At 56.6% G+C, this 10987-nt stretch overlaps 5 protein-coding genes across 5 annotated transcripts; 1 reads left to right on the plus strand and 4 right to left on the minus strand.

The window, feature by feature from the left end:
• Positions 1–227: 227 nt before the first annotated feature.
• Positions 228–2050, minus strand: WHR41_03796 (uncharacterized protein). Its single transcript, XM_069372402.1, has 4 exons — positions 1599–2050; positions 1433–1546; positions 826–1373; positions 228–765 (listed from the first exon to the last, which is right to left on the minus strand). Exons 1-4 carry the CDS (start codon positions 1786–1788, stop codon positions 562–564), a joined length of 1056 nt encoding a protein of 351 aa, XP_069230676.1. The 5' UTR covers positions 1789–2050; the 3' UTR covers positions 228–561.
• Positions 2051–2215: 165 nt separating this feature from the next.
• On the plus strand, positions 2216–4312 carry WHR41_03797 (uncharacterized protein; the record flags this gene model as incomplete). Its single annotated transcript, XM_069372403.1, has 4 exons — positions 2216–2881; positions 2939–3340; positions 3400–3538; positions 3592–4312. The coding sequence occupies exons 1-4, from the start codon at positions 2770–2772 to the stop codon at positions 4310–4312; spliced, it is 1374 nt and encodes a 457-aa protein (XP_069230675.1). The 5' UTR covers positions 2216–2769.
• A 76-nt stretch (positions 4313–4388) lies between these two features.
• On the minus strand, positions 4389–5349 carry WHR41_03798 (uncharacterized protein). Its single transcript, XM_069372404.1, has 4 exons — positions 5097–5349; positions 4982–5030; positions 4788–4921; positions 4389–4723 (listed from the first exon to the last, which is right to left on the minus strand). Exons 1-4 carry the CDS (start codon positions 5209–5211, stop codon positions 4719–4721), a joined length of 303 nt encoding a protein of 100 aa, XP_069230680.1. The 5' UTR covers positions 5212–5349; the 3' UTR covers positions 4389–4718.
• Positions 5350–6071: 722 nt separating this feature from the next.
• Positions 6072–6568, minus strand: WHR41_03799 (uncharacterized protein; the record flags this gene model as incomplete). The annotated part of the gene is made up of 3 exons (XM_069372405.1): positions 6072–6173; positions 6263–6375; positions 6451–6568. 3 exons carry the CDS (start codon positions 6566–6568, stop codon positions 6072–6074), a joined length of 333 nt encoding a protein of 110 aa, XP_069230679.1.
• A 1740-nt stretch (positions 6569–8308) lies between these two features.
• Positions 8309–8890, minus strand: WHR41_03800 (uncharacterized protein; the record flags this gene model as incomplete). The annotated part of the gene is made up of 1 exon (XM_069372406.1): positions 8309–8890. One exon carries the CDS (start codon positions 8888–8890, stop codon positions 8309–8311), a length of 582 nt encoding a protein of 193 aa, XP_069230587.1.
• Positions 8891–10987: the final 2097 nt, after the last annotated feature.

Below are 10987 nucleotides of genomic sequence, written 5' to 3' on the forward strand. Positions count from 1 at the left end.
GAAGCTGCAAGGGCAGTAGCCTGCAGGACGGGGCGCGCCGGCCGTTTTCGGTCCGCATCTTAGCGTTCCGAGGGCTTCCGGTCTACAGCTTAGGGTTACTAGGGTTAGCCACTACGCCTTTCAAAACACCTATCTCAACACAGACTCGGGACGGCAAGCTGAAACTGCGCTCAGAGTACTCAAATTGTATCGACATATATTCACGTCCATCTTCATGTCCAATTCCATACCTGGCGGATATTGTTGTGCAAATCGGTCAATTGCGAAAAGGCTTGCGTGCAGAACACATCTATTGTGTCGACGAAATCGTCGACGCCGACCTTGCACGCCACCACCTCGCCCGATACGCGGTCAAAAGTCAGGTGTTTGCTAGCGCATCGTTTGCTCGTAACTGATGCATGTCTCACTTCGAAAAAAAGAACGCACCAGAATACTGCCATTTACCGCTTGATAAGACCTCCATCTGCCGGAAGCACTCGCGCAATGAGGAGACACGGCATCGACCGACATATCCTCGATGCTCATCAATCGTCTTTATCCCTCAATAACGCCACACTCGCTCTATACCCACTTTGCAGGCCAAATCCCCTTGACCTCTTCCATCAACCATTTCGCAAGGACAGCGTTCACCTCCTCCGGCTTCTCTTCGGCCACCCAGTGCGACGCATCCACTCTGGCCTCCTTGAGATTTTTGCACTGTTGGCGCATTCTGGCCATCAGCTTAGGGTTGTCTGTGGCACACACGGTGTCGTAAGTAGCATGGACCTGTTCAGCGTCAGTAATGGCAAGGTCAAAAGCTGTGCAACGCGCGCTGGAGGTACGCACGAAAAGCACAGGAAACTCCAAATCGCCGCCGTTCTTCCTCTTCTCAAGTGTGTACGCGCGGTTGCGCTCGTGGTTCATGTACCAAGCGTCGGCGGGCCAGAATCCAGTCTTCTCCATGGCGGCGACGAACTCGTTGTAAGCGTCCTCAGACTCGTAAACGGTATACTCTAGAGGAATGTGCCTGAACTTGGGATCCGGCTTCTCCGCGCCCCCCATCCAGCCGCCGTCCTTCACAATATGCGCCAAAGGAGCTGGCTTCCCGACCGCGTTTGGGTTACCCTTGGTGCGAGAAGCCCGCAGGAAAGCAGGGATGTCAGCATCGAAGAAAGCCGAAGCCTTCTCGAAATCGCTTTCGTAGAACTTCTGGTATGCCCATTGACCGTATGGGTATTCCGCCTCAGGGTAGATGTCACGATCGACGGTCTTGAGGAGTTCGTCCAGCCCGAACTCGATGGCGCCGTAGGGAACGCACAAACCTGCAGCAGCAATGCAGTGCTCAGGGAAATGTGCGGCGAACGTCCACACGGAGCCGCAGCCCCAGTCATGACCTGTGAACCTGTTCAGCGCTGCGGTCTAATACCCTCACTTGTCTACCGCAGCGACCTACCGATCCAAATAGCCTTGTCGCGGCCGGTGTGCTTCAGCAGTTCGAGCATGCCCTTGTTCACGTTCTCCTGTGCATAGTCCTCGGTGACCTTTCTTGCTGTGGACCGACCATAGCCTGAGTGAACGTCAGCTTTCGCTCTGCTGTTTCCGGAAATGGCATCTCTCACCCGGCATGTCAGGAGCAACGACTCGGAAGCCGAGCGAGGCAAACGCGTCTAGCTGGGGCTTCCAGAGCTTTCCTATGGCGGGCCAGCCATGGATGAACATAAGAAGTGGTCCATCGGTAGGACCAGCGGCGAGGTAGAATATCTTCTTGTCGTCCGCGTATGTGACTTCGTGTTCCTCGAAGGGTGCCATTGTGAATGATTTCGGGGTTACGCGGTTTCGGTCTCAGATGTTCAATGTAAGATACGTTTGGAGGCGATGGAGAATAACTCAGGATATTTGGCATGTCTTCGAGCTACGTCTGCATACGGCCGTACTTGCCCAATCCGGTGATCCCCGCTCGCCATGTGTTATCATTGAATTCTGGGAAGTGAGATTCCGAAGTCCGTCCTGATTAACCTCCAAATAGTTGTGAGTGACGAAGCAGTGACTGCCGACCGCATTCGCGTAATTGTCACCCAGGATCGCAGCTGTGAATACTTCTGTAATCTTCCCCTCTCCCCAAGCCGAGGCGTTTACCCGTGTTGTAGCACACTTGTGCTCTTGTGCTCCGATTTTGTACCGAGGCCCGTTGCGGCGGGTGGGTCACAGCTTCCGCCCAATGCTTTGTGAACCGGTGGACCTGTCCTTGTTCGTCCGAGGATTCTCCATCGTGATACACTTGTGTTCTCCAACAAGTCATCCTCTCATCTCTTGCCCGGTTTCCGACCGCGATCCATCTCGTTTGCTGATATACAAGGTTTCAGTTGCCTTAGAGATGACACGGCCGGGGCCTGCTGGAGACCGCGATTGCGCGCGTCGTGACACGGCAAGCAATCAAGGGAGTCTGCATAGAGCGTTTGCGTCCGACGACTTGCCTGTTCTGTGTGTTGTTTTAGTGGTGCTCAATGGCTGCGAGGACTTGAGACAACGACTTTTCGACTTCGAACTGGAGGTCGCTCTTTCCAGTTGCTGAAATTGCGTGCATGCCGTGACGACGCGCCTTCTTACCCATACATGTATTCCAGGAATCCTCACACGAACCTGCACCTGCAAACACCCAAAGATCCACTTGACCTGCACGCTGCTTGCTCCTCAGTTGATTGTCATTGTGGACCTCGTGTGATCTGACTGACGTCCAATAGCTCCAACACGCGACCCATCAAGCGTTGGCCTCACCGACGATCTTCCACGATGTTGCTACTGCTACTCCATCTCTTGGTCGCTCATGTGTTGGCCATTCCCACGATCTCAACCAAGGGCTCCAAGTTCTTCACCAGCGATGGCAACCAGTTCTTCTTGAAAGGTCCGGTATCTCACACGACCGCTACGTTGACAACCCTTCGCTGACAACAGGCAACAGGCGTTGCGTATCAGCTCCTCCCAGAAGATCCGCTCATCAACAATAACCAATGCACGCTCGACGCTGACCTCATGAAGCACCTCGGTGCTAACTCCATTCGCGTTTACCATGTTGATCCTCAAGCCAAGCACGATGACTGCATGAAGACCTTCGCAGATGCGGGTATCTACATCTGGCTCGACCTTGACACTTTCGACACGTACATCCAGGGCCCTGGCATGGAAAAGCCTCAGTGGAATGAATCACAGTACAAAGCATACCAGCGTGTCATGGATGTTTTCCACAATTACGACAATCTAGGAGGATTCTTCGTTGGCAACGAAGTCTTGACCTCGCCGGAGACTGATGTCGCTGCTCCTTACGTCAAGGCTGCCGCGAGCGACATGAAGGCATACCGTGATCGTTGGTCTCGCTTCACAGAATCTGCAACTTGGAAACGTACCTTTACTGACGTTGTGCAGACAAGGGCTACAGAAAAATTCCGATCGGATACACAGCAGCAGACGTCGCAGGCCTACGACCCATGCTGCAGAATTACCTTGCTTGCGGACACGATCCCGCAGCAGCCGTCAACTTTTACGGTCTCAACGCCTACGAATGGCGGGTCAAGTCCTCCCTGCTAGTGCCATTGGCCTTCTCTAACATGCTCACAGGTGCGGCGACTCTACTTACGATACGTCAGGCTATGTCTTTCTCCAGAAGAACGCTTCCGAATACAACGTTCCCATCTTCTTCTCCGAAACCGGCTGCAATGTACCCACGCCACGCAATTTCGACGACCAAGCCGCCATTTTCGGCGACAAGATGGTGGACACGTGGTCGGGCGCAATCGTTTACGAGTGGATCCAAGAAACAAATAACTACGGCATTGTGTCCTATGGACCTAGCACTATGACGACGGCTGCAGGCGGAGGCGTGGAAGAGGGTTTCGGAAGGACGGGCACGCCAATGCCAGTCAGCCCCGACTTTGACAACCTGAGCAAGCATTGGGCCACATTGTCGCCGTCGGGCGTGCGCAAGGACGACTACAAGCCTTCTCTGAGCGCACCGCCCTGCCCAGCTTTCACCACTGGTGCTTGGGAGGTAGAGGCCGACGCTCCGCTGCTGACTCTTGCGCATGGAAGTGGAGGTACGTCTAGCACGTCCAGCAAGACCGCTCATCCGACTGCTTCCGCTTCTGCTACTGGCAAGGCTGCGGCGGACGAGCAAGGATCGGACGAGGGCGACTCGGACAAGGCTCAGGACGAGCCGGCTGCTACGTCAAGCAGCGTCGCGCAGAATGTGCCCGCTCCGTCGGGCTTCGGTCTCCGCTCTGGGCTCTGGCTAGGAGCTTACGTTGCGCTGTGCGGCATTGCCGGCTTTGCGATCCTTTGATAATGTGCGATTGGCAGGCGTCCGGGGAGCACTCTCTTGCGGGGCGCTGCTTTCCGATGAAAATGGATTTCATTTCCGAGTCAAGTGATGGGCTTCATTGCGGCGTACTTGCCCATGCAGATGTAACATATTTTCGGCGTTCCAGACAGCAGAATGCAATGACATGCTGTAATTCACCCGCGCATGGTCGATGACTTTGACGCGTTACCCTATGCTTGTAGAATGACATTCTCAACCACCATCTCCTGATAGGCGCATTCGCAAGTACCATCGCGACGTGGCATCGCACCCCCATCCCGTCAAACCTGAAGCCCTCAAAAAACGCCCGAACACCTGCGCTCAAGATCAAAAAGCTTCGCAAGTCGTCAAGTGACACACCAGCGTCTCGCAATCAGACCCATATCAATCAGACTATCCACCATCAAATTAGTCAGTGTTCCTTCTGCTCAACCAAACCAGCGTGAAATCCACGAACCATTGAGATAGTCCGCCGCCATGAGCAGCTCCAGGCACAGCTCGGCCGGCACATCCATGTCCGGCACGTCCTTGGAGTTCTTGTGCTTCTCGTTGTAGTAGAAGTACTCGCAGACTTTCTCGAGCACCAGGCCGCTGCGGTTGCGGAAGTCAGTCTTCAGACATTGCGTGCGATGTGGCGTCCGTCGTGCTTACTTGATGTTCTCGAAGCGGCAGGTGTTGGTTTTGGATTCCGCGAAGCCGACTGTGGAAAGAGTGTTCGTTAGCATATTTGTAGGAGTCGGGTCTTGAGGAAGAGGTGGGAGCGTACGCGACGGGTCGAGCATGCGGCGGATGGCGGCGCTGATGCAGGCCGATGAGCGCTGGACGACGAAGGAGTAGCCGTCGGAGGAGATGAGGGTTACGTAGTCGCTTTCGGCGGACATGGTTGGTGATGTTGTAGATTTGACTTTTGGATCGGGAATCGGGATGTCTAGAGGCTTGGGGTTGTGACTTGATGTGGCGTTGGATGTTTTGTGCCGCTGGCTGAAGTTGCTTGCGCTGGGTTTCTTAGGGTTCGGGTTGGGGTTCGCTGGCCGCCAGCTTTCGGTCGACCTATGTTTTCCTACGCGGGTATGGTCCGATTGAATTGAATCACATGATAAGTTGCCAGCAGTGGAATAATACTAGTCCATTCTGGCTGCTATATTGCGATTTTGGTCGTGTTGTCGTGCGGTGAGACAAAGTTGGTGAGCTTTCTCAACTTGCTGTTGCAACAGGACATGGCAGCACATATTTAGGTAACCACTTTCTACCGTAAATACACAGACACCACGGATCGTCGAATCTGCCCGGACTGATGTATTCTCTAATCTTCAACTGTCAATCTAACATGCATCTACATCAGGTTTTCCACATGAACCGCAAAGGCAAGGCGTGAAAGCTCGCAGATGACTATACCACGCTTCATGGAACTGCACGCACATGCCAACCAAGATCGTGCGGCATTGCGTTGCATTGTTCCCCACCACAACCAGACACACCTCGGGTCGCTAGTACCAATTCATTGCCGACGCAGTACAGTGTCCAACCAGAGGCCACAGAAGCAAGCCTCACGACCCGAGCATCCCAATACACCAACGGAAATCAAAACGTCCCAAGTATTCAACAGATCTTACATTTTGTCCGAAATATCTCACGTACAGTGGCCCTTCTCCCCTCCACATCTCATGCGCCCCGTCCAGAGGCTCTTTTCCAAAGACTCCCAGCACCGCCCATCTCTCACTCTTACTCTCGCTCAAAACCCTCAAGGCTTCTTCTTCTCCTCCTGCGCCGCCTGCGCCGTGTCCCGCTGCATCTCGCCGATCGACTTGTTCGCGTCCTTCTGGTCGCCGCGGTCCGCCTTGACCTGTTCTCGCCGTGTCAGCACTCATATCCCTTCACCGAAACTCCAACCCCCACTCCCCCCCAAACAACAAGGACACATCAGAAACCTACCGCGCTCTCACTATCACTCGCCAGCCCCTCGTGCCACTTGCCCTGGCCCTGCTTCTGCTCGCGCAGCTGCTGCTGCTTCAGCGCCTCGGCCTCGTCCGGGCGGCCCTCGTTGTCTGCGGGGGTTTGTCAGTCAGCTGGGGAGGAAGGAGGGCGCGGGGCGCGGGGCGGGGCGGGGCGGGGGGGCCTACGGAGGGTGCTCTCTTTGCCGGCGGCGCGGGCGGCGGAGGTCGCGAAGGAGCGCGGGGCGAGCGGGCGGGCTGCGAGGGGGGCGCGGAGGGCGGAGGGGGGGAGGCGCATGGTGGGCATTTTTGGAGGGGGGTGGGTGGGAGGTGAGGTTGGGTGTGGGGGGTGTGGTATGGGTTAATAAGATGGGAATGTAGGTGGAGGTCTGGAATTATGATGGGAAAAGGGCAGAGGAAGAGGTAAGAGAAGCGATACAACGACGTAATGGCTCGAAGTCAAAGCGGCTGGAGCTTGCTGGGGATTCCACACCGGGGACGTCTAGACAGAAGAACGCGACGACAAGGCGCAGATCGGGCGAGCTTGGGCAGCTGGCACCTCGGCAATGGGCGACTTTGCTCCAATGGCTTCCAGAGCCCGTTAGTGCTTTCGCCGGCGCACGGGAAGACGGCTGGGCCTGCGCTGGTGATACCTGATGGAGACTCCCAAACGCGAGAAACACTACGTCACCACGTCTGCCGAGGCGTGCGAGCGGATTGGGGAGCGCATCGGAGAGTGTATACATCAGCAGCAGAGTCAACGTGGTAGCAACGTGGAGGCATGCGCATTGACACTGCCATGCAGAGAGCTTAAAGTCAGGCAGACTGCAAGATGCGACATTTATTACTGAGGAACTGCTCGAAGCTCAAGACGAAGGCTTGATAGTCAGCGACTCCGGATGCATGCCATTGGTCAGAAGTCGCCGCATGAGCTTGCGCCTGAAAACACACGCTGCTTCGGCAGAGGCGTCATCGTACAAGTGCACGGCGCTGTACAAGGGACGCCCTTTCGTGACCTACCTGATCTCGCTACACTCACAAGCCGATGCGCGGATGATCCGATGACTGTACAGCGAGGAACTTACAGTGAGACACAAGATCAAAGTAGCAAAGTAGATTCCATTTTCGTCACGAAGACGGCCGGGTAGACGACCGCCGACGTATCTAACGAGAGCAGGTGATGTAAAAGAGACAGAGAACCAAGCGCGCAAGAGATCCCCAACCATAGATGTTTCAAAAAATCCACTCCGCCCGATCCTGTGTTTGCCACATGTGGCCCCAGACAATAGAAAGGTCAAAAGAGGCTCCGCCGCAGAAAAGCAAGGGCTGAGAAAGAAGCAAAAGTGGTATCGACCAAATGTCATCCCCGCAACCTCCCCGTCAAAACACCACTGCCGACGTGCGGCTGTCGCCAGCACATCGAGCAGATTGAGATAAAAACAAGATCAAACCAATGTACGCTCATACCAGCCAAAGGCAAGAACACCTTTCGCTGTATTCGAAAATAGCCCAGCAGTACAATAAACACCAAGGCCGTTAAGGCTTTCTCCAGATTCGTGTCGCGCTTCGTGAGGTAGATTGTCGCAAAAAGAGATGTCCTTTTTTTTGCCATAAGATTTCGCCGCCGTTGATTGATCCAGGGGATCGTGAGATAAATCCAAACTCCGTGCGCAATGCGCAAGAGGAAATGAAAGATCCAGATATGCTGTCGCAAGTCGTTTATACTTTCGCCATTGTTGCCATCAAAATGCTCGCTCGCAAGAAAAGCAAAAGTCGTGACACGTGCTGCCTGCTGCTGATGCTGATGTGAACGCCGTCGTCCCAAAGGTACTGTGAGGCCGAAGGTTCCGGGTATCAAGAAGGTTAAGAGTGATTTTTGGTTTTTCGTGATGAAAGAATTTGTACAGCGCAAAAAAAGCTCTTGAGTGAGAGGAATCCGCTTGACCCGAGAAGGGACGGTATCAAGCGGGTGTGAGAGCGCCTCGCCAGACCGACGACGTGGAGCGCCAAGCAATCAGCATTACAGTACAGGCAGCACACGCTGGATTTACCAGCGGCGCTGCATGTGGTGGTGCTGCATCTGGCGGGCCGGCGAGACGCTGAGAGGAGGGCTTGCGACGGAGCGGGTCGACGGGTCGACGATAGGGATGGCGTTACGGGTGCGCTGCGCCATGGGCTGGTGCAGCTTCATGTTGTGCTGGTAGCCGGCGGGGGCCGGGTTGAACGTATTCGGAGCGGAGGAGAGGAGGAAGGAAGGAGTTGGCTGGACCTGCTGCTGGAGCGGAGAGCTCTCGGGAGAGCCAGATGACAGCGATCCGCGGTCGGAAGCGGAGGAGGAGTGGATGGACTGCAGGTCGTCCTCGGTCAGGAGGTGGAAGGGGCAGAAGAGCTCGTCGTCGTCGAACTCGAAGCTCTTGGCGGCCTCCATGCGCTGCAGGTACTCGGAGTACGCGGGCGGCTCAGGGACGATCTCCTTGACGCTGCGCTGAGCCTTGAACTGGCGGTTCGCATTCTGCGACGCAACTCTCGGGCCCCTCCGGCTGCGACCGTGGTGGCCGTGGGAGTTGTGCGGCGCATGGGAGGGGATGGAAGGGTAGTGAGGCACCCCGTAATGATACTGGTTAGACATTGTTGCGATGGAAGTCGGTGGTTGTGATGGCGGAGGAGGGCGGTATTGTGCGGTGAGTGTGGGCTGTGTGTGTGTGTGTGTGTGGGAGGAGCAGCACGGGCGGAAATGAGCCAACAACAACGCTAGCTAGCGGTTGTTCCCGAAGACGGTGGCGAGCGGCGGTGTGGAAGCGGTCGAGGGGTTGTGCGTCTCGTGAGACGACGGGTGTAGATGGCGCTGTGTGTAGAAGGAGATTGATGCGAAGTGCTGCGAAGCTGGTGGAAGAGTGAAGTTGCACGGGACGGGCGGGTGGTGTCGAGAGGAGAGTGAATGGTGGTGGTGGGAAGGGGAGCGAGGGAGGGAGCGACAGGCTGGGGCGGCTGTGCGGTCTGATTGGCCGGGCGCGCCCTAGGCCGGAAACGGCATAGCGCCACGGGGGTCCAAAGCTACAAGACGTCAGAAGCTAGACGCGGACGGCAAGAACGAGGGCGATCGCGCCGGCGCATGCGGCACTGCCGTTCCAGAACAGCAGATGGGCGGGCGGCAGCCTGAGGTGCCGCGAGCCTGAGACCGGCCATCATTGTGTCTCGATTGCCGCGCCCGTTGCTCTGCGCACCGCCGTACCGTGGACGTTGGTATGCTAAGATACCGTAGCCACCACGGCCGCTATTTTGGTGAGGCGGGCTCGCAAGGCCACTGCGCCCTGGGGGGATGGACTGGCGGAAGCGCGCGGTGGTCGGTGGCGAACGACGAGCCTCACGCCTCCACCACCACCCCCTCGACTGCTAGTGAATGAACTGCACGCAGACACGCAGACGCCGTCCTGCATTCCGTCGCCTTGGCCTGCAGCAGCTTGCAGAAGTACAAGCCTCAGACCCGCCCGTCCACGCCATCCTGCAGTGCCTGCCTCGCCGTGCCCGCCCTGCGCTCGTCCGCTTCCGTCGCCCGGGCGCTTGCGAGAGAGCTGCAGCCGTGCGTGCCTCAGCCCTCAGGGCTCGGGGCGCTGGCGTGGCTGGCTCGCTTGCGTTGCTCAGGCTGCACTGCGCCTCTTGCCCACGTGCCCACAGACCGCTCTTTGCGGCTCAGCTGCTGTCAAATCACAAACAATAATGCAGCGCTTCACCCCGCCTCCACACTGCTCGCTGCCATCCGTGCCCGCAGCCCTCCTCAGGAGTCAGGCTGTCAGGATGCCTCAGGAGTCAGGATACGCGCAGCAGCACGCCGCCGCACAAGGCGACACGCCCATGGCGGGAGCGCCGGCGCGTGACAGCACGGCACAGGGCAGAGGCAGCCGAGCAAGCCTCCTCCACCGCAGCGCAGCACACCTTCGAGCTTCTGCCGGTAGCGGTCGCAGGTCGCTCCACTCTGGCGGCAACAGCGCTTGAGCCTGCTTTGCCAGCAATGCGTTGCTACCTACCACTAGGCCTGCTGTAGCCCGGCCGGACGCAGATCTCGTTGGCAGGTACTAAAGTAAGATGCCTTTGTGGGGTGCGTGGCGGCCAGGCGACTGTCTCATCTCTCGGTCGGCCTCACGTCAGCCCTAGTGTTCCACGCGGAGGGTCTCTGTTTCTGTCTCTGTCTGCTGCTGCTCGGTAACAGTTAGAGCACCTTGGTCGGTGACTGCTGGCCTGGCCTCTAGGCCTGTGACGACTCCTTGCAACTTCAAGCCGCCTAGTTGATGTGCAGTGAATAAATAATACTCTCCTGAGCGACAAGCTATGCCACACGTAATCGCATCCCGGCTGCGTGGCTGTTCCTGTAAATTTAGACCTCCCTTGCTCTACATAAACGATGATGAGGCTCTGTGCACTTCCCGTCGATGGCGACTTGATGGACCCCGCTCGTGCTTTGCGTCCCAGCATCAACTGCCGCCGTTTCACCTGTGGAGATCACTGCACATCCTTTTTTGACTCCTGACAGGCGAATTGGTGGAAATGAGGGTCACTTGACGCATATGTGGCTTGAGTAGGCTGTCGTATTCCCGTCCGTCCCGGTGAAGTATGGTTTATCCCACGAGCTCGACGCATCTGGATTGCTATGGAGTAGTGATGGCACGGAGGCTTCTCACTCGTATAAAAGTCGGCTGCAACACCTGCAGGGTCTATAGACCTTTAATTC

Source organism: Cladosporium halotolerans (genome assembly GCF_011745625.1).
Source record: "Cladosporium halotolerans strain TM138-S3 chromosome Unknown Sca10, whole genome shotgun sequence".
Taxonomy (NCBI): Eukaryota; Fungi; Ascomycota; class Dothideomycetes; order Cladosporiales; family Cladosporiaceae; genus Cladosporium; species Cladosporium halotolerans.